Source organism: Podarcis pityusensis, assembly GCF_964106645.2.
Source record: "Podarcis pityusensis genome assembly, chromosome: 8".
Lineage (NCBI taxonomy): Eukaryota > Metazoa > Chordata > Lepidosauria > Squamata > Lacertidae > Podarcis > Podarcis pityusensis.
Window position 1 is genome coordinate 73,713,162 of NC_138033.1, and position 27,126 is coordinate 73,740,287.

Consider the following 27,126-nt stretch of genomic DNA (forward strand, 5'->3'; position numbering starts at 1 on the left):
TGGACGGCATCAGGGGCTGACACACAGCATGGAGTACACCACTGCTATAAACTCACCTTGATGCAGCGGGTCCTGTTGATGGAGGTGTAGATGCGAGTGTATGTGCGAATGTTGGTGATGATGCGGGGTGACGTTGAACATCTGCAGCCGGGCCAAGGGGTCGTTGGTGAGCGATGCCATCCGCTCCGCATGTATCCTCTCGGCGGCCAGTCTGTCCGGGTAGCTCATCTCAGGCCGCAGCTGGGGGCCTGCCAGAGCGAGTCTCTCCCGCTCCAGGGGGTTCAAGCCCGGGTGGAAGGATGCAAAGGGGTGCGGGCCCGCCGTGGGGGGGATAGTGAGGGCGCCGTGGCGGGCAAAGTGCTCCATGGGGTTGGTGGCGGGGTGAAGCGCATCGAGTTCCGGCGGCTTCACCTCGAAGCCCGGCTTCATCCGCTCCCGCAGCTCCCTCTCCCGCAGCTCCCTCTCCCGGAGCTCTCTCTCCCGAAGCTCCCTCTCCCGGATGGTGGGGTCCACGTTGTAGAGGCCGGGCATGTGGTAGGCCAGCAGAGGGTCGGTGGGGTTGAGGGGCACAAAGAAGGGGTGGTTGCGGTTGGTGGGGGACATGACGTGAGGCCGCGCGTACTCGCTGAGGGTCCGTAGCGCCGGCGTGTCGGGTCCAATGTACGGGGGGACGGCAGCGATGGTGGTGGGAGGAGGTTCGAACGACGGCCTCATGTGAGTTGGGCCACTCAGCTGGGATTCTCCAAGACGTCCTTCGTGCGACGAGCTGGATGATTTCTGCTATACCGAAGAGGGGAGAAGAGTTTAGTGGGGGGACAGAAAACAGGCTCAAGACCTTTCCATAGCTCTCATACAATCCTTCCTTCACAGGGTCGCTCTCTCCCCTGCAGCAAGGAAAAAGGTCTCCGTGCCATAGCACTGGTAGTCTAGGTCTGCCCACCTGCAGCATTTATGGGAGGAAGGGGAGGATTTTCAGAGGTACTCAGAAAAGAAGTCTTGATCATTTGCACGTGTTGGGGAGGCTGCAACCGTCCAGGTATAATTGGGTGACAAATCCTGACATTCCTGACTGTGTGTTGTCATTCTGCACTGTCTGACTAGTCCACAGCTTGCCCCCCCACCCCGTTCCCTGGAACAAAATTTCTCCAGCTGCTGCAGTTCCAGGAATTTTATAGCCAAAGCTCCTCTTTGACTGTGGAATTAAGAGTACAAGAAGAGTGGCTGCTGGATCGGGCGAAAGGACAATCTAGCACAGCATCCTCTTCTGACAACTGGCTACCCCAATGACTTAATGGGAAGCCCCCAAAGCAGAACTTGAGTACAGCAGCAGTAGCAGCACCAACTGGGATTCCCAGTATATGGAATTCAGAGGTGTATACTTCCTCTGACAACGAAGGTAGGGGTGAGCACCCAAGCTTCCATTGCAGGATCAAAGGTGGTCCCCAACCAAGTCCACACCATGCTAATTCAGGGCACCTGCCCTCTGCCAGCCTCTTTTTGCATGCCAAATAACCGTCTGAATCATGCGATCTGAAGTGGAGGTGAAGGGGCAAAGAGGAAATCCTTAATTCAGAGCAAGGGAGGAGGAAAGACCTGCCCCCTCTCAAGGTCACAGGGGAGCAGCGAAACCCCTCACACGCCAGGCCCGTGGAAATGCAACCGGACATCATGCAACCGCAGCCTCCGTTGGGCTCGAGACCCGCCGGGATCACCCCCTCACGGCTTGACAGACAGACAAACCTACCGCCGCTCTTTCAGCTTCTCTCTCACGCTCACGCTCTCTCTCCCTCTCCTTTTCCTTCTCTTTCTCCCGCTCCCTCTCTTCTCTTGCCTTCTGCTCCGCCTCCCTCTTGGCCTTCTCAATGGCCTCCTCGCGCTTCTTGGCCAGCTTGGAACCTGCCAGCGGCGTGAAGTACAGGTCTGTCCTCGCGCAGGAGTTGTAGCCGCGGTCCAGGTGCTTGTAAAACCTGGCAGCAAAGAAACCGGGTGAGGTGGGGTGCAGGGAACAGGGGACACAAAGCAACCATAAGCATTTTGAGAAGCAGGAGGCAGAATGAGATCCACCCCCCACCCCAACAGCCAGGAAGAAGTTTCCTTGTGCAACATATTGCTGGGGGGGGGGGGCCCCTCTGGTAAAACTGGTAAATCAACAGATGTTGGGAAAATAAATGATTACAAAACCATGCAGGAGAGGAATACCACCCAACCCAGAGAATCAAAGTAAGTTTTTATATACATGTATACTGTACACACACACACAAAAATGATTAATCCAAGACGACAAATCAATATCGCAATATGCTTTGTGCTGTGCAATCTTTCAAGAGAACATTCTTTTTAATGCTCTTGAGTGTTTTCCTTATGTAGAAGTAAAACAGGATCTAAAGAGGTGTTCTACAGCCTCAAAATGCTGTACATCCCTGGCACGTATCTCACAAATTTTCCATGCACCTTTTTATAGTTTTCATGTTGTAGCAACCTGGGGAGCTTTTAGAAGACCCTTACTGCTAGGATGGGGAAGACAGAAGAGACTTTGTGTGATGACGCAGCCATTTTAGCAATTTTCCTGTGATCCTGGCCCTCAGAGAGCCCCTTTAAGGCAGAAGAAGCCAACGTGGTGCCCTGCAGCTCCAATTCCTATCAGCCCAAGCAAGAATGGACAACTGTTAGAAATGCTGGAAGCTGCGAGGCCAATGGCACCTGCAGGGCAGCATTATTGGGTGCACCAGTTTTAAGAGGATCCCAAGCTCTCCTAAGAAAGCAGCCTGATCCACAACTGCGGATGTTCAAATCACCAAACCATCATCCAAAGTGGTGGTAGTGAGGGTGTTATGAAGGGGCAGAGGTGGAAAAAAGTCCCGCTAACTTTTACACAGGTGGCAGTTTCCCCAAAGCTGCCCACGCCCTCCCTTACCTAGCTGACTCGCTGGCATGGCTTGGCGTGTCCACCACTGTCGGCGCTGGCGATGGGCTCCGGGGCGGGGGAGGTGGGCTTTCCGGCTCCTCCGCCTCATCCGGAGCCTCTTCCTTGATCTGGATGGGTGGCATCGTGCAGGGCGTCACCACGGGGACATTCCCAGCGCAGGCTGCCGACGTGGAGCCCGTTGCCTGCGGAGGGGCGCTGGGCACAGAAGGCGGAGTGGAGGTTGACGGGCAGGAGGGAGGCGTGATGGGTGGCGGCCCCCCGGGGACAAACGGGTGCTGGGGGAAAGGGGGCTGGGGAGGTACCTGGTGGAGGCTGGAGGAGGAGTGGCTGGCGGAGGGAGGGAGGCCCTGGCTTTGCGTCAGGACAGGGGGCTGCGCCGGGGAAGGCTGCAGCGGCTGGCTCTGGGGCATCAGCTGCAAGGGAGGAGGGTGGGCAGAGGGCGGGTGGTGCGTGGAGAGGGAGCTGAGCGGCTTCAAGGCTGGCGGTGGCGGGAGGTTGGAGTTCATGGAGAACGGCGAGGGCCCTGCGAGATGCTTGTGGGACGGCGGCATGGGGAGCTGAGGGATGGGGGTGGTGGGAGGCGGCTTGATGTGGGGCATGGTCAGAGGGGCCGGGAGGAGGGGCTGCTCTCGTGGCGGTGGGGGCTGCTGCTGCAGCGGAGACGGCGCCTGCAAGGGGGGCTGCACCGACGGGACTTGGAGTGCTGCGTGGGGGTGGGGCACAGCCTGGGGCTGCAGGGAGACCTGAGACTGAGACGAGGACGAAGGCAGCGGGGGAGGCTGCGGCGCGAGGGGGAACGGTTGGGCGGGGACCGGGTGAGGCAGGAGCGGCTGCGCCTGGAGGTTGTGAGGGAGGGGCTGGATCTGGCTGTGGAGCGGAGGCTGGGGATGGGGCTGGGGGACGGCGGGAGGCTGGGGCTGGCTGGAGGGCACAGTCAGGGGCTGCAGCGGCGGGTGAGGAGACGGCAGCCTCTGTGGGTGCAGCGAAGGGGCCTGCTGGATGTGAGAGTGGGGCGGCACCGGGGCCTGAGGCTGGCTGCTACCTGACTGGGAGACGGATGGGGAGATGTGGGGAGGCACCGAAGAGGGGAGGCCAGAGGTGGCTGGCAGTGGCAGCTGCGCTGAGACAGGGATGGAGGCGGGTGTGGGCTGGGCCAGGCCATTGGACGCCTGCAAGACTTGCTGCTGGGCAGACGAATCCGAGTCGCTCTCATTGTCCTGGGGGCTGGGGATGCTGGGCGAGGTGCTCCGGTTGTCCTGGTCGATGTCCTTCGGGTCGCTGCTGCCCTCGTCATTCACGCTGCGGCTGTCAGAGCTCTCCCCCTCACCTTCGGATGGGGAGTTGGGCCGGCTGATCTCCTGTGGACAAAAAGCATGGAGGAAACCTCCGTGTTAAAAAGGGTGTGGCTTATGGACACTGAGTGGCTTCTCAAATGCCGTTTGTGTGGGAAGGGCTGTAGCAGAGTCACAGAAGCAGAGCGTAGACAACATTCAGCTATATGGGCCAGTCGTCTGACTTAGTATTCCAGTTTCCTATATCACCAGCCAGGTTTGGGAGTAGACAATGGGGGGGCATTCAGGCCAAGCCCAAGACACTTGTTCCTACTGTAGAAATTCTAAATCTTACTTGGTATATGGTGTGATCTCACTGGGTAGTTTTCCTGTGCGGCAAGCCCCACTGAAAAGTAAGGAGCTGCACAGCAACATGTGTTCCCCAAGGTGGCCCCCACACAATAACTTGTGAGTGCCCTGTGGATCATATTTGCCTGCTTCCCACTCTGCCACCCTTAATCACAGCAATCATTGAACTGGAAGGGACCACGAGGGGCATCTAATCTAACCCCCGGCCATGCAGGAAACCTTTGCCCAAAATGGGGCTCAAACGAATGACCCAATGTTGGGACCCTTGTGCCCCAATATTATTTTTTTATCCTTTCAAGTAAATAAGGGCCCTGCTGGAGCAAAAGCCCAATCTAGTCCACCAGCTGCCAACAAGGATGCCTCTGGGAAGCCCACAAGTGGGACATTAAGACAACAGTCCTTTTCCTGACACTGCTCCCTAGCAGAGAAAGATTGCTGGCTGGACACAATGATGGTTTAAAATCTACCTTATCAAAGGCCTTGCCCCAAAGGTCTATGTCAGGCTTCCTCAACCTTTGCCCTCCAGATGTTTCTGGCCTACAACTCCCATGATCCCTAGCTAGCAGGACCAGTGGTCAGGGATTATGGGAATTGTAGTCTCAAAACATCTGGAGGGCAGAGGTTGAGGAAGCCTGGTCTATGTCATCCAGAGCCAGCTGGGCCCACAAAAAGAAAGGCACATGCGTCAGGGTCTCTCAAACAAATCTTTTGCCATGTGATGGCTGGGGGCTGATGGGAGTTGCAGCAAAACATCTGGGGGGAGGTAGATTGGCACAGGCTGCTCTAACTGAAACCTACCTGTGTTTTGGTTTTCTTGGCGTTGATTCGGTCGGGCTCCTCGGTGTCAGATGCTGCCTTTTCTCTCTGCCTCTTGGAACTCTTGAGAGGAGACGATGCCTCCTCTTTTATCTTCTGCTGCTGACGGGAAAGGAGTGGCGTTATTAGGGGAAAGCGACAGGAGAACAAATGGGAGTTCTTGTAGCCTGCCTGCAAATACGGATGACAACGGAACAGGTTATGTTTCTTGCACAGCAGGATGGGGGAAATTAACGGTGTAGGAGTCAAGCGCCCATACTGTCGCTTTTCAAAGCAGATCCGTGTGAATTTCGGGGCTCTTGGGAAGCCTGTTTGGGGATTCCACAAGGAGACCGAATGCAGCCTCAGGGGATAGCCCTAGGGCGTGCCCATGAGGACCATGTGATTTGAGGAAGGGTCTTAAACACACACGGGTGGAGCTGTGGGTTAAACCACAGAGCCTAGGGCTTGCCGATCGGAAGGTCGGCAGTTCGAATCCCTGCGACGGAGTGAGCTCCCATTGCTCGGTCCCTGCTCCTGCCAACCTAGCAGTTCAAAAGCACATCAGAATGCAAGCAGGTAAATAGGTACCGCTCTGGCGGGAATGTAAATGGTGTTTCAGTGCGCTGCTCTGGTTCGCCAGAAGCGGCTTAGTCATGCTGGCCACATGACCCGGAAGCTGTACGCCGGCTCCCTTGGCCAATAAAGAGAGATGAGTGCCGAAACCTCAGAGTCGGTCACGACTGGACCTAATGGTCAGGGGTCCCTTTACCTTAAACACACACAGGAGTGACCAGCCACATTTAGGAATTATGTATCAGAACAGCAGGGGTTCCTCAGCAGAATGGGGGAAAGCTTTCCTTAAAAAGTTTTTTTTTAAAAAAAACAACCACTGTAGGGGATGTTAGCAAGTGGGGGGGGGGGGACCTTTAGCCTTCCAGTTACTGCGGAGCTTCAGTTCTCATTGTCCCTCTGGCCACTGACCATGCTTGCTTGGGCTGACAGGAGTTGAAGTTCATCAACATCTGGAGAAGCCCCTGGTTCTCCACACCTGGGATACAGCATTAGACGCTGCGGGGAAAGTTCTAGCTTGGATGTTGATGCCGCCCACCTGCCAAGTCTTGGCCTGAACTCTTCTCCGGCGAGTTACCAGGAAATGGGCCAGGAAGAGCTAAAACTCACCTTGGTGGACTTCTTCACCGAATCCGCCTTGCTGTCATTGCTTGAAGTGCTGGCAGCGCTGGGGGAGTTGCGGCCACTGGACCGGATGTCTTCGTTGATGGGGGAGGCTCTACCATCAGGGCTGGTTGGCTGCTTTTTGCGACCGCTGCGTAGTGTCGACATCTGCTGGTTTAAAGAGAAGGACAGGAAGCGTGACAAAGGCTGCCTTTGGGTATCCCTACAGAACGTAAGCCTCCCCCCTCAATGGAATTTCCTCATGCATGCCATCTTTGGTCAATCACCCTTCCTTTTAGTGGTACTGTCTGGTTTTCACACCAAGGAACTCTCACAGATGGGTCCAAGCTAAGTTAGCGGGCAAGTTAGTCACCAACAGCTTAAGTGCCATGGATTTCTCTGGGGCCAAAGTATGACCAGCTGGGTCTGGATCCAATTCTCAGAACACAAAGTCAACTCCTTTGTGCTCCCCCAGGCCCCATCCCAGCTGTGGGCCCTGCAGATGCTTTGGATTACGATTCTCATCACCCCAGCTAGCTGGGGATGGGACTCATCTAGGGGGCCTCTGTTGGCAAAGCCTCCCTTATTATCCTAAGTATCACCGGCAGGCAAACAGGGCACTGCTCTACAGCCACCCTCAATTCTTCTCTTTTGATTTCAGCTTTGGAGGGCTGAAAGCACAAGGCCACTGGTGTTCCCCCCTCAGAGCGGGGCAAAACGCAAGAGGGATGCCCCATTGTTGTTGATGGTCCAGGCCGCAAGGGAAGAGAGGAAGCACAATGATCAAGCTAATCATGTACACCTAGTATGTTTACTCACGGGGTAACCACTGGCATGTTATGTATTTATAAGCTAATTAAGCTGATCTGTTCTGACTCTCCTTTTCTTCCCTGAGAGCAGCAAACTCTGCACAGAGTAAAACCTTTTGCACTGAATTATTGCAGCCTGATGGAAGCAGCCAGAGGATGGGCACCCGCCTTGCTTCTCAGATTTTAATAGCTTGCCCATGTTTTTTCAGCCTTTCTCTGAGCTGTGACCCATTCATTCCATCGTGCACGTTAAAGATTTATTTTCCTGCCTATGGATGATATGCTTTGGCTGCTGTTTTATTGAGTGTGCTTTACAAGTTTATTGTATGGATTTTAATGTAATGCAGTATCTCCCACACCCCATGATTTTATGTTGAACTTTGTGCTCTTAAAAAAAATCTCAGTCACTTGAAGTCTCCTAATACGGCAAGTGACTAATTAATTGGAATCATCATCTTCATCTTCTTATGAAAAAAGAATTCATGTAATCTAAGTTTTAAAAATACACTGAAATAATAATAGTAGTAGTAATAATAATAATAATAATAATAATAATAATATCACAGCCTTTAAAAGTATTGTAAAAATAAAAATTATTATTATTATTCCATCTTATATAAATAATTGGTATAATAAAGGTTTTTAAAAATACAGAGACACAATACAAGAGAGCTGGTCTCAGAGGGTGGGGAGAAGGGCTTGGGGGCAGCCCATGGTTTTCCTGAAACAACTGTGAATGGCTTCTGCAGATTTCTGCTGTGGCGGGAAGATTATGCAGCAACAATTAGCAGTGTTTCATCTGCTCCCTTCCTAATTTGGCATCTGTCTGGATAACGAGAGATCATTAAAAGGAAGAAAAAAGAAAGAAAGAAGATGAAGCCAAATCAAGGAGCCGACAGTGGAACCTGACAAGGTGTTTGGCAGGTATCTTGATGCGACAAAAAAGGGGGTTGCTTAGACGTAAGCAAAGAGGAAGCTCAGCGGCCAACAACCCCAACCAGTCAGTGCTAATGAGAAGCTGCACCTAAAACATTCTTCCACCTTCCTCTGCCTCTGATGGCGTTGGGAAGGGGAGCCTGCCTGTTTTGCATGCAGGGGTAAGTTGGTCGATGTACAGATCCTTGAAGTGGTTCCAAACCCACAAACACACCAAGCAGTAAAATTTGGCAGCTTCTCTGAAACTGTTCATGGGTGCTACACCAAGAGGAATCCTGGCAGCTCAGTGGTTAGAGCCTCTGCTCTACATTCTGGACATCCCAGGTCGAATCTTTAGCCTCTCCTAAGGAGGGTTGAGAGACTCCGAACTGAAACCCTGAAGAACCAGTGCCAGGCATTTCTGAGCTAGATGCACCAATGGGCCTGACTCAGTATAACACAGCTTCCTTTGTTCCTAGGTCTTAAGGAAAGGGTCAGAGTTTAGTGGTAGATCATCAGCTTTGTGTTCAAAAGGCCCAGCTTCAGTTGCTGCCCACAAGAACAACGCTGTGCTAGCTAGAACAATGGCCAGACTTGGTAAAGGCAGGTTTATGTGTATGATTCATCTCTCTACATTCCTTTCCCCTTAGGTGGGCAGGCTGCCTCAAGAAATCACTGATGGTCAGCACTGGGAAGACTGCCTCTTGGCAAGACACAGCCTCTTTACTGTGCTCCATTAAGACCTACCTCTAAGATTAGCCGTCAGAGAGAGCAAGAGAGAGAGAGAAGGTGTATCACCGGGTGTGTGTAGAGGATATCTGGTACTTTGATTCAGGACTTAACAGTGCTCAGGCCCAGAAGCTGTTACTTTGCCTACAGCTTGGTAGCGAGGTTGCAGGGCAGGTCTCAGGCAGCTTACCGAGCCTCGACTCCGCCTTGTCCTCATGCTATGCTTCCCGCTGAGCCCATCATCTTCCTCTTTGACAGGCTTAAACATAAAGGGTGGCGGGTCCACCGGCTTCTCGATGGGGGGAAGCTCCCCGTACTTCTTGAAGTGGATGCGGCAGTCAGTGCACAGCAAGATGTTCTCCCGCCCGCCGTGGTGCCAGTCCTTGGAGGCTGTTTTTTGGGAAGGGGACAGAGAGCGTTAGCATTATGAGACACAAGCTGCGCAAAGCAGCTAACTAACGTGTACTTATATGCTCCTTCACACTGCGCTACAGGGATATTACTTCTGGCTTGACTTATACGGGTGATGAAAGAATGATGAAGAATCTTCACAAAGCAGGTGGCAGTTTCCCCTTCCTAGTTCACTTGCAGACAGTTTCCTAGTCTTTCACAAAGGCAAAACCTCCCCGGGTTGCGGGGGGTAAGGTAGACAATCCGAAAGGGGAGGTTGCAGCCCTCCTTTCTAGTCCTGGCGGCTCAAGGTACAGTTTCTTAGACAAGCTCACCTAAGGATGACAAGGGCTTCTGCTACACTTGCAACAATGGTACAAGGGGCCTAAGAAAACATCCCTGACTCCGATAAGCCCTTGAGTTAAGGTGGGCACTCTGGCTGAGAGAAGAGAACAGTATCTCAATGGACGGAAAACTCAGGCCCAGGGCCCAAATGCGGCCCTCCACACCTCTCTATTTGGCCCTCAGGACTTTCTTCCCAGGCCACACCCCCTGCTCCCAGGTTTCATTCCTCAACAGCCCTATGCCACACCCTCTTTGAGCGATTCTGCCTGGGTCCTCAGAATTCTCATGCCTCTTGCCTGCCTGCACGGAGAGATGTGCATGTAGGAATCTCTGGCTTCTACTGTGCAATGATAAAGAGCCACCTCTGTCGCTCATCCCCGCTTTGCCTCTGGTTCACCCACCACCGGAATGTGGCCCCTGGAAGGCTGCCCGGAAGGGAACGCGGCCCTCAGGCTGGAAAAAGAGTCCCCGCCCCCAGCCCCATGCAAAGGTGCGTACTGGTGGTGAAGCAGTGGCGGCAGGCGTAGCCTTTCAACTCTTGCTCGCTGTCCTCGCTGTCAAAGTCATCTTCACTGGCTGAACTCAGATCCACTAAGTGCACAGAAAGGAGGGAGGGAAGAGAGAAGAGAAGGGTAGAGCAAATAACTTAAGAGTCAGGAAGTTCCCCCTCCTTTGGCGTTGCTCCTCCTGTGGCATCTTGTTGCAGCAGCAGCAGAACCATCCATTAAAAATAAAAAACAAAAAACTGGAAGGTAAGAGACGTGAGGGCAGCTTCACGACTAACAGATTTGTTGTGGTAGCGCTTTTAATAGGCTGGAGCCTGCTTCATGTGTACAGCGTTAGCCCAAGTTGGCAGACAGATATTTAAGGGAGGGCAGAGATGAGCAGTGAACTTTTCTGGCCCAACCTAATGCAGGGATGGTTGAACCGGCCGCCCTCCCAGATGTTTTTGGATTCCAACTCCCACCGGCCCCAGCCAGCACGGCTCATGGCCAAGGAGGATGACCATTTTAGGCTGCAAAACAGACCGTGTGTCTATTCAAGACTGTAAGATGCCGTTGAGGCAGGGAGCGGCCTTACCCGCACCCTGCACAGATGGAACCAGATAAATAAGCTGATGCAAAGCTGAATGAAGCAATGGTGCTTGACTCTCAACTCCCATCCTCCCCAGCCAGCAGGATCAGTGGTCAGAGAATAGGGGAGCTGTAATCTAGGGACAACTGGAGGGCCACAGGTTCCTCATTCCTGCTCAGACATTTTATCCCTAAACCACAGTTGGAGAACCTGTGTTTCCCCCACAATAGGCTGTCGGAATATCTGTTCTGCGGTTATAAGGAATAGGCATTTTTACGTGGCAGCACCTACACTTTGGAACTCCCTGCCTATTGACAGCAGACAGGCTCTTCACTGCACTCTCCTTGGCACCTCCTAAATGCATTTTTGTTAGACGAGGCTATCCAGCTATGTAGAATATCGATGAATGTTTTAATCTGCCACCAATTTTAATCTTTTGAATGTTTCAAACAGTTGTTTTTGCCTATAATTTTATTGTTTTACTCCACTTTGAGGATTTTTTTTTATAGTCAAGAGGTGTATAATTTTTATTAAAAGAAAGAAAGAGCTAAGGGATTTTTTATGCCACAAAAGAAGCTTTGATCAGATGCACAAAGTGTTTCCCCATTTTCAACAAATACACAGGAGTGAGGAACCCGTGGCTCTCCAAATGTCGCTGAACCGCAACTCCCATCGTCCCTGAGCAATGACTATACTAGCTGGGGGGTGAGGGGAAATGGGATTTACGTGGCACCAGTAGCAGTGGCTGTTCTGCAGGAGCAATGCATTTGCATGTCTGTGCCACACAGACTGTGGCTGATTCTCTGGGGTTCTGCACGTGGGGCCTTTGTTCTATGTTGCAAATGATAGAAACGGAGTTAAGTGCAACGTTCCCATGCAAATTGGGGCAAACGTAATCGCCTCGATAGCCAAGGTGAAGCTTCGCCTATTATTTCCCCAGCAGCTTATTGCCTGAGCTTCCTCCCGCGCAGCACAAAACCAATCGCTTGCTGATCCCAGGCACCTGCCATCCGCAGGGATAATGAACTGAGAGGGCGAGCGCAGCCGAGGGCTTGAACTCCATTTTCCCGGCTGCGTTCGGTCACAGGCAAAGAGCCATTACCTTCTGTTTTAGCCCCATGCATCTAAACAAGAGACAAATGTGTTGCTTTTAAGCCTGCTACTTACAGAATTCGCTGGAGGGGGGCCTGGAGGGAGCATTCACTGGAGTGGAAGCCGTTCGGGTTTTAATTCTCCGGAACACTGCTTGCCTCCGATGCCTGCGGTGAGCCCGGGAACTGGCCGCTTCGGGGGTTTTCTTCCAGTAGTAATAGAAGGTGATCAATTCTCCCTGGAAAAGGAGAAAGAATCACAAGGTTTGTCAGAGCAGCATGCGGGCTTCCCAGAGACATCTGGACCACCAATTCTGGGAACAGAGAGATGGGCAAGCAGATTTAATCTTACCTGGCAAAGCAGTTCTTATGTTTAAATGACCCAGGAAAAGAGAAAAAGTGCAGGGGTTTGGGGTTCATTTATCGGTGGGTTGCATCTGATGCTAGCCCTACTCTATAGCACACCCATTGAAATGAAAGGCCACGACTAACTTAGGTTCATTAACTTCAATGAATGTGGAGTAGAACTTAGCCGGATACAACCCTGAAATGGGAAACAGATGATCCAAGAAGCTGACTTATACCAGGCCAGACTATTTCCCCACTTAATCTTGCATTGCCTTTGCCAGCCTGGTTTTGGGCTGGGACCGAGGGGAGCTGACACCAGCTCCTTCAGGGAGAGGCGATTCCCACAACCACATATCTGATCCTCACAGCTAGAGATGTTGGGGAATGAACCTGGTACCCAAAGGGGTGGCTGGAGTGTGTTGGACAATTGAAGCACAGCTGCTTTCAAGGGGCAGGTGGCCATGGAGCACTCCTGTCCCCAGTGGGCGCTAATGATATCACTGCTTTCTTGCTAAGGTAACAGATAAATGAGGCAAATAGCATCACCGTCTCTGCAAGGGGAATCTGCACACTCCGGTTGCTCTCTCCACATCAAGATGCTTCTACACAAGGCCGAGCGTGGCAGCAACCCAGCACGGTGGAGAGGGCAGGTTGCATGGGGAAGAACCATGCTGCCAAAGGATATTGTAAAAGGAACACAAGGTTGTTACAGCCTGTCGAAAACCACAAAAGTCAACCTAAGAGGGGTCTGCAAAGTTAAAACCAGCTGTGAGCTAGATGTCACTGGTGTGTCAGAGGTGGAAGAAGCAGCCCTAATGCAATTATATTTCATTGTTTTATGTAAGCCACTTTGGAGATCCATTTGAAGTGAAAGAAAGACAATAAAGATTTTTTTATTTTAAAAAATTGATTGTCCAAGGAAGTCTCTGCAGAACAGTGCCTAGTTTCTGGGGCTGGGATGGCAAATTAGAAGACTTGGCATAGGCCCCTGCCCCAAATGATATTATACAAGGTTGTCATGCTTCTTTTCCTTTTTCAAGCTGCTACTTAGATTTTACTGTTTGGTATTGGAGGGCATTACCATCACAAAAGGGAGGAACACACAGCTTTATGCTATATATGGATATTAAAAAATAAGCCACCCTAAGACTCGTGGCTGGGGCGGGCGGGGGGAACACACCTGAGATTAAAACATATTAAAGACAAGGCTACAGCCACAGCACCCAAAACTGTATTAAAGCAATCTATTCTTTTCTAATCTGAATATATACAGCCACGTTAAGATAATTAGGCAGTAAAAGCGCATGCAAAGAGAAGTCTGTGATAATTCCGCAGCGTAATGAAGCTGGCTTACGTTCAAAAACTGGAGTAGATGATATTCAAACTAGCAGATGTAATGTCAAGTTAAAGCACAGTGTGTGGTTTTAATCTCCTTTCGCTTTGCTTTGAAACCCCATCATTTCCGAGCGGCTTGTCTGCCTCAAGGGTAAAAGGCGCTGCCTCTTTCAAGTTGCAAAGGGAACGGGAGGTGTTCTAAGGAAGCCTCTTGAAAGCCAGCCTCAGAACAAATGCACCTCAATTGCCCACAAGAGAAAGCGGTGGCGGTGGCGGGGGGAGGTCCCTCTTTGAACCTATATGCGATCTAAAAATTCCTATAAACCTCAACCCGTTATGCTCCCTGGGTCACGTCTTGCGGGTCTTTGCACAAGTGAAACTCCCAGCCACATGGAAGGCCAGCAGCGGTACCGCTGAACCTGGAAAGCTCCTGCGAGGGGTTGGCAACATGGCTTCAGGCTTTTGGAAGACGAGAAATGTGACACCAGGAGCCACGGATAAACAACAAGGAAGCATTTGATTTTGGAAAGAATTCAGCCTTGTTCTGTGTCTTACATAAACTCTTGGCACCTACTGACCCAAAGGAGTCTGTCTGTGTGTGTGTGTGTGTGTGTGTGTGTGTGTGTGTATGTAGGGGAAGGGCCACAGTTCAGTGGCAGAGCAACTGCTTGGCATGTAGAAGGTCCCAGGTTCAGTTCCCAATGGCATCCCCAGGTAGGGCTGGGAGAGACCCCTGCCTGAAACCCTGGAGAGCCGCTGCCAGTCAGTGCAGGCAATGCTGAGCTAGATAGATCAGAGGTCTGACTCCGTTTCCTATGAGTGTGTGTTTGTGTGCTAGCTGTGACTACGTAAGCAAGCAGAATGGAAAATAGGCATGAACATTTATAGGTAGGTATGGAGACTGTGTACGGCACAGCATTACGAACAAGGGATTCTACAGATTGGAGATTGTGCATTTTTATAAGGCAAACACTAACTGTCAGTGGTAGCCAATGTCAGTCCTACTCAGAGTAAACCCACTGAAATTAATCTCCATTACTAACTTAAGAGATATTAATTTCAATGGGTCTACTCTGAGCTGAACTTAGATGCAACCCTATATTGCAGCAATACATTTGCAAAGCATTTTAAAGTTTTCAAAGGTCTTCATTATCTACTTGGGATCCTGACAACAACCCTGTAAGGTAAGCTGGTAGGGATGCTGAGGCTGAGATTTAAAGAGTGAGTTCGTTGCATCGGTGAGATCTAAACCAGAGACCTCCAGAGTCAGTCTCTAGGCTACTGTGCTGTGCATCACTGTGTACATATGTTCCCCAGGGCAATGTGTGAAATTGAGGCAGACACTATGGATGTTAATACAGTAACTAGAAAATGTAAGAAGGGCATCCAGATAATTCAGTTTCCTTGAAACCTGCTGATGACCGTCCACTGTAACCAACCAATGTGCAAAAAACCACACACAAAAAAACAACCACCTTTAAAGCTGTCAGTCTTGGCATACCACTCATATCTAAAAGCACAATGCTTAATGTTTATATACATAAAGTATGGATATTACTGACAAGCAGCCCTTGAACACAAGGTAAAACAAATCTGCATACAACTGAGCTCTTGAAGGAGCTGAATCATGGAATTTTCAGGGCGTCATTTGCAGAAAAGCAGCAAAAGCAGGGTGGCTGGCTGGGGCAGGGAAGATCGGCCTGATTAAGCCCCCAACAACTTAACTGTATCTGGGATGGTCTGGAGATGGGTGCCCTGAGACAATAGTCCTATATATGGCCCCGATGAGTATGAATCTAGATCAGTTTGGCCTTGATCATGTTACTGTGCTATTTTGGGGAGGAGGAGAGAGACTGGGGTGGATTTCGCTATTGTTTACCCCCCACCTCCATGATTCCTTACAAGCCTGCAACTTTTATCACCCTGTATTCTCACAATATTTTAAAAACAGCAGCCAGGCTCTTAAATGCTTATGTTATGTTCCTGCTCAACGTGGGAAAGTACAGAGGATGGAGATACTGGTGGTGGGAACAGCGTGCATAACTCTGTGCCCACAACACATTTTATGCCCTCGCATGTTCTTTGAGCACCTGAATGTCTCAAACAGTGGAGATAGGACACAGCTATCGTGATTAGTAGCCCCATTTAAAGCTGTCTACGTTGTATGTACTATTACTACATTCTGCGGTAGCAAATTTCATAGTATAACTACGCACTGTGTGAAAAACTTTCTGTTGCCTGTCCTGAATCTCCCTGCAGTCTGCCTTCGTTGGACAGTCCCAATGAGCTTTGGTATTAGGAGGGTGGGAGGAAAAGTTCTCTCTGTTTTCTCCATACCCTGCATAATTGTATTGTTTTATTCCAAGTACAGTTGCACCACAGATTCCTAGGTATCAGTAGGTTTTACTTCTAATCCCTTTCCTAACAGACTCTTTGACACCTGCTGCATGTTGGGTTGACATTTTCATCTGCTACCGAGGACAATCCGAAGATCTTTTTCCTAGTCCGCCACTGCCAGTTGGTGCCCCATGACTGCATATGTGACATCTGGGAAAGCTGAGGTCGAACAAGTGGGGCTGAGGATGCCAACCTTCACACATTCTTTGAGTGCCTGCCAGCAGGTGTTATGTCATTGAGTGATGTGTTACATGCATGTGTGGATAAGCCCCCCCCCCCCCAATATCAAGCAAAAGCTGGAATGATAAAAGCCCTTAATGAAGATTAGGCTGACCTACAATTACAGAACTGTAGTGTTGGAAAGGACTCCACAGGTTATCTAGTCCAACCCCCTGCAAAGCAGCAATCACAGTTAAAAAATCCTTGGCAGATGGCCATCCAACCTCTGTTAAAAATCTCCAGTGGAAGAAAGTCTACCACCTTCCAAGGCGATAATGTAAATTTGGGGAACTGTGAGAGTGATACTCTTTGAAACCCATAGGGTTCTTGTGAACACGCTACATAGGGTGACTAACACATACTTGAAACTTTCAAGGCTTATTTTAAATGTATTGTTGTTTTTGCGTTTTTAACAGTGCCTAACTATCTGATGGGACAAGGGTGGCGCTGTGGTCTAAACCACTGAGCCTAGGGCTTGCCAACTGGAAGGTCGACAGTTCGAATCCCTGCGATGGGGGTGAGCTTCCGTTGCTCAGTCCCAGCTCTGCCAACCTAGCAGTTCAAAAGCACGTCAACGTGCAAGTAGATAAATAGGTACTGCTCCTGTGGGAAGGTAAATGGCGTTTCCGTGCACTGCTCTGGTTTTGCCAGAAGTGGCTTAGTCATGCTGGCCACATGACCCGGAAAAACTGCCTGCAGACAAACATTGGCTCCCTCGGCCTGTAAAGTGAGTCGTTCACAACTGGACTTAACTGTCAGGGGTCCTTTACCTTTTTTAAATTATCTGATATGTAAATTGCCTTGAGACAGTTATAAGGTAATAAATGCATGTATTACACACATTTCTGAACAAGTCACCCTGCAAGGTCAGCATGAAAATCTAGAATAAAAACACTTAATGAATGATTATTAGGATTACCTCTCTGAAAACCCAAGTTTGTGAATTGTGAGAACAACCCTCGATCCATCTCTGAAACCCTAAATACACACAAACGCATTATGCACACATTAGAAACCTCTGCCAGCAGGCTCAGAGGCACACAAATCCCACCCCAGGCTTTCCTAGTGGCCTCTCCTATCAAAGGCTATCATGTCTAGCAAAGGAATTAAATGCAGGAGTGAAGTGAATCGGAGAAGATTAGCAGCAGCATATTGGTGACTGCCTGGGTGGCAGGAGCTTGAGCACAAACAAAAGGACAAGCTGAGAAAGCTTTGGCTCTCCAAACAGGGGAGGCAAAACAGCTCCCGGCTTCACTGCGAGGGAGAGTCTAAGTCAATTGAACTTTAATCAAACATGCATAGTGTGTGCACGCCACTGAAAGCCCATCCATCGTGCATAAATTCAGGGAACAAAAAGCAGCTGCAGAAATCAATAGCCTACTGAAACATTAACACCGGCAATCATTGATCAAAAGGGCCCTTTATAAAAAGGGCTGCTTTGCAAATTAGCCAGTGTCAGTGTATGGGTTGTTGTTTTTTCCTGCCCACAAGCCAACACAGGAACAGGCATGGACAAGCCTTGCAAAGGCCATTTTTGTTCCGTGTTGATCTCACATGGAAGGAGCCTTAGTTGCCTATTTCTTACTATCTCTGTGCTGCAACTGTGGCTAGCAAGACAAGACAGGATGATTTGACACCCGGTTCCAGGACTGAAGAGAGACCAAAATTGCACAATGAACCTTTGTGTTCAGCACAGTTTTTCTAGCTCCAAAATATGCTCCCAGTCAAGCCAGCTTACCTTTAGTCTTTTTTTCTTTTCTTTTTTAAACATTTTCATGGCAGTGACTGAGTGTTCCCAGGCAAGAAATACATCAAAGTCACTTGTGAATAAGCCTCAGCATCAAGTGTGATTTTGTTCCGATTTCATCCTAGCCATCTTGCCATGGAGCAGAAGGGCTGATACTCAGATTGGAATATGCTCTCCAGCCCTCTTCCATTGTGATGGGAAAGGCCTTCATCTACCAACCGCAAAAGTTTCTCCCAATCATGACTCTGTTCCACCTTTTGTTCAGATTCTGTCCCACTGCCCTCCCCTTTATGCTGTGATTAATGGGCCAACTTGGGAGCTCTCTGCAGCTTTGGGGGAAATGGGTAGGGATGGTGGACCAAGGAGTCAGCAAGGGAGCATGCAGCCCCAGCGCTTCATAGATGCCACTAAATCAGGGCTGGAGAACTTGTGATCCTCCAAATGCAGCTGGAGCAGATGGGAGCTGGGAGTCCAACAACTTCTACTGGAGTTAGGAGTTCCCCTCCCCTGCACTAAATGATCCCCCACATGCCCTGGCGATTTCTGCCATGAGACCTTGGCCATTGCCCAATCTTAGAACCCTGCTACAGGTGAGCGGGACAGGTAAGAATGGGGGAAGTTCCAACACTTCCACTCTCCCCCCCCAAAAAACAACAACAACAACTCAGCTGATCATCACTGCTGGTCAATATACCATTTCATAAGCAGAAAGAGCAAGAATTTCATGTGGTGAGAGATTATGCTTCTGTATGGTAAGGCAGTATCCAGGATGATGATGCGTGCTCGATTATAGAGGATGTGGCCTGCTAGAGGATGAAATTCAGCCAGTGAGGCCATTTTCTTTTTTTAAAGAAACAATGTCTACCTGTCAATCAACTGGTGCCACTTCAACAGATAGATGACATCAGGTTTGAATGTGTTTTGGCTGTGCAGGTTAATTCCCCAGATGGGAACACAAGCACAGCAAAAGCCCAATGCAGGGCTGTTTGAAAGCCCTTTTGCAAACAACCCCTTGCTGGTCTCAATGGCATCACATCAAGGAAGAAAATAAAACACCTTGGACTGAGACCTACAACAACAAGGAAAGGCTCAGCACTAAAGATGTCAAAACATGCACAAACACAACACTGTATCGTAACTCATCCCCACATCCCAGGCACTGCTCCAGGCAGATGCATTTTCCAGCCCATCCGGAGGTGCCAGGGATCAAATCTATTCAGTAGACCTTCCCCAAGGGGGTGCTGTTCTACAGCAGATGCAACATTTGCTTAATTCAGCCCCTATTTTTCATGATAAGGGTGTAGGATTCACTTCTTCGTTTCTCTGTGGCTAAATTAGATGTGAAACATTTTAATGCCACCCCTCTGCTTGAGGCGGCCTACAAAAGCGTAAACAGAACATTATAATCCTCCAAACAGGTGCAATGTTTGTGGGTCTTTAAGGTGCTAAAAGGCTTCTGGTTTTTGTCCACCTCCATTTTCTGTTTTTAAGTGCATCTTGTAATTTGCCTGGAACAATGAAATGCAGGGCCAAGCGGGGTTTTTTTTTTGTTTAATAAAACTACTCCACCTTGAGCAATTCTCGGCTTTAAGTGTTGCCTGCCTTGCTTTCTTGCACCTCCTTATCCTTATCGGTGGTTTCTCAAATGGAAAATACACAGTACAAGCTGTGCTGGTGCGTTTATGTTTCAAGTCTTGCCTTAGGTAAACACAGGATTAACAGTGTGTGCTGCGGAATCTAAGGGGCTGGAACGGAAGAATCACACACACACACACACACACACACACAGCCCGCCACGTGAATGCATCAGCTTACCTTTCAAGTACCTCTTATGGCATCACAGAGCAAACAAGTCCCTAATAATTGCTCTTTAATTTCCCGAGGGCATAACTCTACCAAGAGGAGGAGGGGAAGAAAAGCAGAGAGAGGTTGAGATGCAATGAGCGGCCGTAATAAGACTCAGCAACCAGTCAATGGATATAGTGATCGCTGCTGGATGATACCACAAGCATCATGGTTCAAAGTTAAAAGAGGGAAGAGGAGACCACTGACTTTCTGGAATGAACTGGAATAAAAGCTTCTGCATTTATTTGCTCCTGTCAGTAAAAATCATACGTGTGGCGGGAATAATCTGGGTCTGGCTTGGGATGAGGAGGGCTCTCCAAGGCAGGAAAAATCGACCAAGGAAGCAGCTCTTTCCCCACCCGTTTAAATTGTTCTGCAGATATCCTCTGCATTTATTGAGCATTCTCTTTCTTTCTCTCCAAACAGGGAGAGAAACCCATCAACATTCATAGTAAATAAAGACTACCTTGGTTAATAAACTCTGAAGATTGAAGTTTGAGAGCTGTGTGACTGAGGCAGAACTGCAGCGAGCAAGGTTGGCAATTTCCTGGGGAAAAACTGAATCTAGTAATGGATATTAAGGAAGCCTATTCTGTCTTTCGGTTACAGTTCTGCAAATATGAGGTCTTCTTAAAGAGCTTCAGATCAAACCACAATGCCATGGGGACAGCTGCTGCCTCACCCAAAACAAAACCTTGAAAGCTAACTTTCAGGTTAATGGGGCCTTCAGGCCAAGCACCCCTGTAGACCTCACAGTGGCCAAAGAGATACCTGTGGGAAGACCACAAGACCTGAGCAGAATGGCACTTGATATTCAGAGGCAATGGAGACAGAACATAGCCATCAGGTGTTATGGCCAGAATAGGAGATTTATCAAGTTCCTGGTGGGTTGTGATACATAGGTGATGGCTGTGCTTAGCTTGGCAGGTCAACAAGTTGGCCAGGCCTCCTCTGGATTTAGCGAACTGCCTTGCAGGCCCAAGGAAGAAGAATGGAGGAAGTCAAAGGGCAACCAACTTTACAAACCAATTTGTGCTCTTTCAGTGGCAGCTTCAGCCTTGTTTCATTAAGGGGTGATGGTCCTGAGCGTTATCCCCACTTTTTCCTTCACCCACGAGCGTCTGTCAGTGGTGACAAATAGTTTTGTGCCTGTTCTAATTAAGCAGCAAGTCTCAGCAGATTGCACAGCAGGGCTGATTAATGTCCACCCTGGGTCTGTGGGGACGCCGCACATCCCCAGAAATATCTTACTAGGAGTATAAAAAGAGGCATTTAAAGAAACAATTAAGATTTCCTGCAGCATTATAAGAACACATGATTAAAAAATCCCCTCCCCCACCCGAGGCAAAATGACTTCCTAGGGCATTCCTCCTAAATGTCACAATCTTAGAACACGCTATAAAACGTATACGTGGGAAATGTTAAAATTACAGCTTTCTCAAAGGATTCTCTTTCCGCTATTCTGAGAAGACAGCTCAAGATTATTATACTTCATTTCTCATTCAAACCCAAATGCCTGATAAGGCTCAACTTACTACTACTTGTTTAAAAATAAATAAGTGGAATAATTAACGAGATGAAGCTTTTCCTTCAATACTCAGGATCTGACTGCTACATCTGGAGTCATCAACTTCTCATGGTCAGACTTGCTAGTAACCCTAATTTAACACTTTCTCCTGCCCCCTACAATATGTGGCTTGACTCACTTGCTGGGATTTGTCACAGTTGCTCACTGTAGCTTGCTGTAAAGCGTTACTCATGTGTGTTTTGTGTCCTTGATGTCATGTTTAACTCAGTTCTCTGGCACCTATTTGGGCACTCGCTCTTACGTGTGGTTGTCAGCAACCCAGATGCCAAGTGAGTGGCAACCCAAATATGCACGCACGCACGCACGCACGCACGCAAACTAGCCTTGCGTGAACACCACTATGATCTCAAGTTGCTTGGTTTTGTGTGTGCCAGATTCCACCTAGAAGAGGGAAGGAAGGAACTCCAGCCCTTTAATCCTATCATATTTGTCAATTAAGCATTCAGCGGGAGACACATAAAGGGTGCTGTTAGTAACGACCAAAGGGGTGCGTGGTCAAAGAATCAACCATCTCACTTGGAATTCCATCCATCATTAAAGGATTCCACAGAGTGAAGCAACAGGGTCACAGTTTTTTCCTTTGCCTGTGCAGAAGCAAGTCCTTCCACCCAAAGTCATTTCACACAGTCAGTTTGTGGACTAGGAGATGGGATTGTGTGCATGCCCAAAGTTTGGCTTTCAGCAGGGTTAGGTTTGGATTTGAACCATCCACCATCATCTTCTGAATGGGAAACAGAGGGATTGTTCTTCTGTAACCTATAAATTTGGATTCTCCTCAAGGAACAGGATGACAATCCGGATTATTGGGAAATCACAGATAGGGTCATGAGGAGAGTTTGGGGCCTTATTTTATTCGGGGGTGGGTCACACCTCAACTCTAGTCTTTCTGGGGCAAAGATGTGAATAGTGGTACTTACTGGAAAAACACAGATTTCACAGTACTAATTTGCTTATAATGAGGGTAGGGGAGAGGGAGAAGGAAAAGAGCAAAAGAAAGTTCATAAAACCATCACATTCATGCTTGCCAAAATTATCTAGAGGGGAGGCAGGCAATACTCCCCTCCAGTTCCATGGGTGCTGAATATATATTACACACAAACAAGCACAGAGAAGCAAGCTAAAAATAAAAGAAGAAAAAGAGCAACCATATGACAAGATATTTAAAACACACACATACACAGAGAGAAAGACAGACAGACAGAGAAAGAAGCTTGATTCAAGCTATAAGCAGAGATTTCTGTTTTTCAAAACCTGCTTTACAATGCCCATTTCAAAGAGAGACACAAAATACAAATGAGGGAAGCAAGCCCAGTGAGTCTTCGGATTATGCAAACTCACTCTTGGAGGCCCAATACTAACGAAGGTTACTCAGAAGCAAGTCCCAGACTAAAAGTGATCCAAGCTGCTTGGTATGCAACCTAAGGATCACAAGCTTTAGATAATTTTGAATCAGGTTAGCAGCCTTGAATAACTGTCCATTGTAAGTTGGCACTGGTATGCCACACTTTTTTTCCTCTTCCAAAAAACCAACACTACAGTGCTAGGCTCTTGACAATGTATTTGCTATGACCCCACTGTTGGCTTCTCAACTTCCTTTAGAGGAAGCTGGATGCTTTATGTCAGGATTTTTTTTTGGGGGGGGGGGATTAGCATAGCGCTGTCATTTGGCCTCCCAGGTCTGCTATCTTCTTCGTTTTCTCTCTCTCTGCCCCACCCACCACAACCACAATTCTGGGCTTGCAAAAGGAGGGAGCGAGAGCGAAGGGGGAACAAGGAAACCATAAAGCTGTTCAAACCCCACCATGCTCCATCCCGTAAACATTTTCCTATTTATCTGCCCTTCATTACATGTGCAATCTTATTATCTCTGCACAGCATCAAAGTGACAGCCGTCAGGGTCACCCTATATAATGTACGGCGGCAGTGTTACATTTAATGATGGGAGCGAGACAAGACGAGAAGGATTGGGAGGGGTGTGTGGAACACTGCACGCTGTTTTAAAGGGATCATCAGTTATATCTGTGCATTTCCCGAGGTGATAATTGAATGACAGAGGCTGGAGGGAAATCCATTTCTGAGCTCAGGGAAAGGGCTGTTAAAGAGAAAAATGCTTTTGTGAGGGATTTTTTGTTTTTGTTTTTTGCATGGGAGGCATGTAATGGCTGCCAAATAGGGGAGAAAAAGCCTCCACCACCCTTATATTTCATAGGTTTTATTTGGAGGATGTGAATTATCAAGCACAATCGAGCTTTTGAAACTGAGATGTTTATTTTTAAAAAAGGAGCTGGGACTTCAGGCACTGCCTCCTCCACAGCATGAAGTATTTTCTGTTGTGTCAAATCCAATTAATTTAAATGAGGGATCCCTTTCCCCTCCCTTAGCTCTGCAAAGGAGATGTAAAACACAGGGGCTGGCTTCTTCCATCTCCGCCATCTGGTTTTAAAATACGAAGTTAAACACTATCCTAATTGCGTCTTAAGCAGGGCTCAAGTTTGCTTTAGCATTAAGGCAAGAGAGTCTCATTAATCTCCATTCTTTATAAATTCAGCAGTGCTTGAACAAAGCTGCGAGTTACTAAAAACTTCATTAGTTTGGGGGGTGGGGGTGGGGAATGACTACAGAACACTGAGGAGCACACCATGAAGCATCTTGCTAATTAAAACTAGATTACACTTGTCATAACAAACACTTATTCCAAGTAGCAAATCAGTGCTGTTTCCATTCCATTTGTTCATTCAAAATGCTTCTCCAAGTCATTCATGCAAGCCACAGGGAGGCCGGGTGCCACCATCCTTGCTCAATCCTGCTGCAGTTTGCGTCTAAGGATGGACAGATACTTGATGGGGGGTGTTACTTGAGGTTTGGGGGGCAATGTATTTCACTTTTCTACCTTCAACCCTGTGTTCAAAACTCACATTGCTCTAGGTGCATTTTGTGACAGGGAATTTCATTAGTGCAAGCAGTTTCCGAGCTCTGAGTGCAGTACTGTGCCTAAGATTTCAGATTAAAACTGCAGAGAAGGAAAGGAGGACCGTTTTCTGCCGCCCCACTTCCAGCTATTCTCTGAAGACTGGAGAAGAGGCCCTCTTAAGAATATTAGGAGGGTGGGCAGGGGAAAGACTCGACCATATGTAAAATGAACACAATATTTTAGCTGCAGCTAATTCATTTTCAGCTTTGTATTCTTGTTATTTAAAAAGCGCGCCTAGACATTCCGTTGTTGCACCCATAACCTTGGTTTAAGGTGCCATTTAGCTCCTAGCTTTCATATCTCAGTTTCTAACACTGCTTCAACCTATTTTATCTGAAGTCGGTGACGCTGATATTGGTGGAGTCAGCTTTCAAAAGTAAGCATGCTTAGAATTGAAGCTTTATTCCTTAAAACCCACAAAACTGAACAAACTTGGGAAGTCATACCTGAATCCTGAGGCAGAACTTATTTCATTTCACAGGAATGTTGGTGCCCAGATTGGCTGGAGAAGAAACTGAGATATGTGCTTTGCAAAAGACACATCCACAGTCCTGAGGTGCTGGTACATTGGTGTCCAGATTGCATTAGCATCCACACTCACACCACCTCTCTCACCTTGCTCCTTCAGGGCAACATTAGCAAAAATTGCCTGGATTCAGGAAATCAGGAAGTAGCTGCCTCTCACCCAGACCCATGTATCTTATTTATTTCACAAGATTTATATACCGCTTGACTGTAAAACACCTCAAAGCAGTTTACTAAAAGAATAATACAATAATGTTATGAGCAAAAACAGTTAAAAGCAACTATTTAGAACACTAAAATACAACAACCCACAATAAGCTAACAATAGATTAAAACACAGGGAATCACGGAGTTGGAAAGGACCCTGAGGATCACCTAGTGATTGAACCTGCAACCTTGTCATTATTGGCACCACACTCCAACTGAGCTATGCCTAAACAAAAATACTTTCTGTCCTCAGTTAAAGAGTGGACAATGGTTGAGAGTGTTTTGCTAGCCCGAAATTCTTTAGCAATTCAGTTGGATGGGACAGGATGCTGCTGAATTTAAGGGGAACCTGCTCCCTCACCCGACCTCACCTGGTAACCATTTGCATCAGAGACTCTTGACAACTCCTCAAGGTCTGGTATTGCCTTATTCCTGTACAGTGGTACCTCGGGTTACATACACTTCAGGTTACATACGCTTCAGGTTACAGACTCTGCTAACCCAGAAATAGTGCTTCAGGTTAAGAACTTTGCTTCAGGATGAGAACAGAAATCGTGCTCCGGCGGCGTGGCGGCAGCAGGAGGCCCCATTAGCTAAAGTGGTGCTTCAGGTTAAGAACAGTTTCAGGTTAAGAACAGACCTCCGGAACGAATTAAGTACTTAACCCGAGGTACCACTGTACTGTGTTTGGACACAAGGTATTATGTCAAAGAATTTGCAGAACCTTTTCTTTTCTATGTCCTGCGGTGAGGAAATCCAGCCAGAATATAAAGGAACATGACTTGCAGTAGGGAGGAGAAACTGTCGAGAGCTAAGTCCCACGGTGAGTTCTTGTAGGATATGTTTAGCAAAAATAAGGAGCAGCTCTTTCCTAGGCTGCTTATGTTTGTTCACTGACCTGCACAACACATTTCAGTCAGAACAGATGTTTATTGTTTTCCGTACAGATCCATGACGCAGCTGCACAAGGGTTGGCTTGAGAACAAGCCAGGGGCTTGGCCTAAGCGTGTAAGGGCAACGCCTCAGAGGAGGAGGATGTGAAGTCAGCAAACTCAAGAGAGGAGGCTTCACGGCAGCTACAGCCCTCTGCCTGTGTTCTGAACAAGTGTACCCAGAGAGCTCTGGAGGCTTGCGCTAACTACAAACTTGCACAGAAATGCCCTTTTTTAGCTTGCTTGGAAAACAGAGTGTCTGATGGAGCATTTCACAGATAACTTCTCCTCCCAAGGGTCACTGGAATTAGCTGGCCTTGTGCAACAGCACAGAAGTGCAAAACCTTGATCTGTGAAGGACTGCAAGGCCCAACTACCAAGAGGTCCTCACCTCACTTTCTTCACTCAAGCCTTTTCCTTATTCTCCCCAACCCTCACGTTTCCAACACAAAGGCAATCCAAGGCTAACAACAACTAAACATATAAAATATATACAGTGGTACCTTGGGTTAAGAACTTAATTCGTTCTGGAGGTCTGTTCTTAAGCTGAAACTGTTCTTAACCTGAAGCACCACTTTAGCTAATGGGGCCTCCTGCTGCTGCTGCACCACTGCTGTACAATTTCTGTTCTCATCCTGAAGCAAAGTTCTTAACCCGAGGTAATATTTCTGGGTTAGCGGAGTCTGTAACCTGAAGCGTATGTAACCCGAGGTACCACTGTAAACATTTGAAAACAGAACCATCAATTTCCTTCTAGACATCGAACTGAGTGATGACACCCAGGGCTTCTTGTGTGCCAAGATTCTGTGAGAGGGAAGAACGGGGGTGGAATGGGGTACTGGGCTCTGAATGATGCTTCCACGGTTCTTGGTTTTATCTTGAAAAGCAAACGCAAGTTGCTTGTCCCTATGGAGGTGAAAATATCTTTGAAAGTGTGGAGGTAGCATCTGGTGAAACTTCAGAAGCTAGAGGATTTGTTGTTGGCATCTGTCTGTCTTGAGAGACAATGGAGTGTGCCTCCGGGGGTGAAGTCAAACCACTTCATTAGCAGCACCAAAGTGACCTCCCCGGGGTGCAAGCCTGGGCAGTGTGCCTGCAGGTCCTGGCCTGCCCAGATGACAA

General features: G+C 48.4%; 1 protein-coding gene across 19 annotated transcripts in view; it reads right to left on the minus strand.

The window, feature by feature from the left end:
- Nucleotides 1-27,126, minus strand: part of RERE (arginine-glutamic acid dipeptide repeats) — a 334,725-nt gene that overhangs the window by 14,302 nt on the left and 293,297 nt on the right. For 8 of the 19 annotated variants that reach the window (XM_081015978.1, XM_081015979.1, XM_081015995.1 and 5 more), the window contains 8 exons: nucleotides 11,967-12,129; nucleotides 10,224-10,316; nucleotides 9,181-9,380; nucleotides 6,544-6,708; nucleotides 5,365-5,484; nucleotides 2,915-4,284; nucleotides 1,745-1,967; nucleotides 57-780 (listed from right to left, as the gene is read on the minus strand). In XM_081015978.1, coding sequence (XP_080872104.1) covers nucleotides 57-780; nucleotides 1,745-1,967; nucleotides 2,915-4,284; nucleotides 5,365-5,484; nucleotides 6,544-6,708; nucleotides 9,181-9,380; nucleotides 10,224-10,316; nucleotides 11,967-12,129 — 3,058 coding nt within the window. The remainder of the gene's footprint in view (nucleotides 1-56; nucleotides 781-1,744; nucleotides 1,968-2,914; nucleotides 4,285-5,364; nucleotides 5,485-6,543; nucleotides 6,709-9,180; nucleotides 9,381-10,223; nucleotides 10,317-11,966; nucleotides 12,130-27,126) is intronic. The other 11 variants (XM_081015980.1, XM_081015994.1, XM_081015986.1 and 8 more) reach the window with 7 other exon arrangements.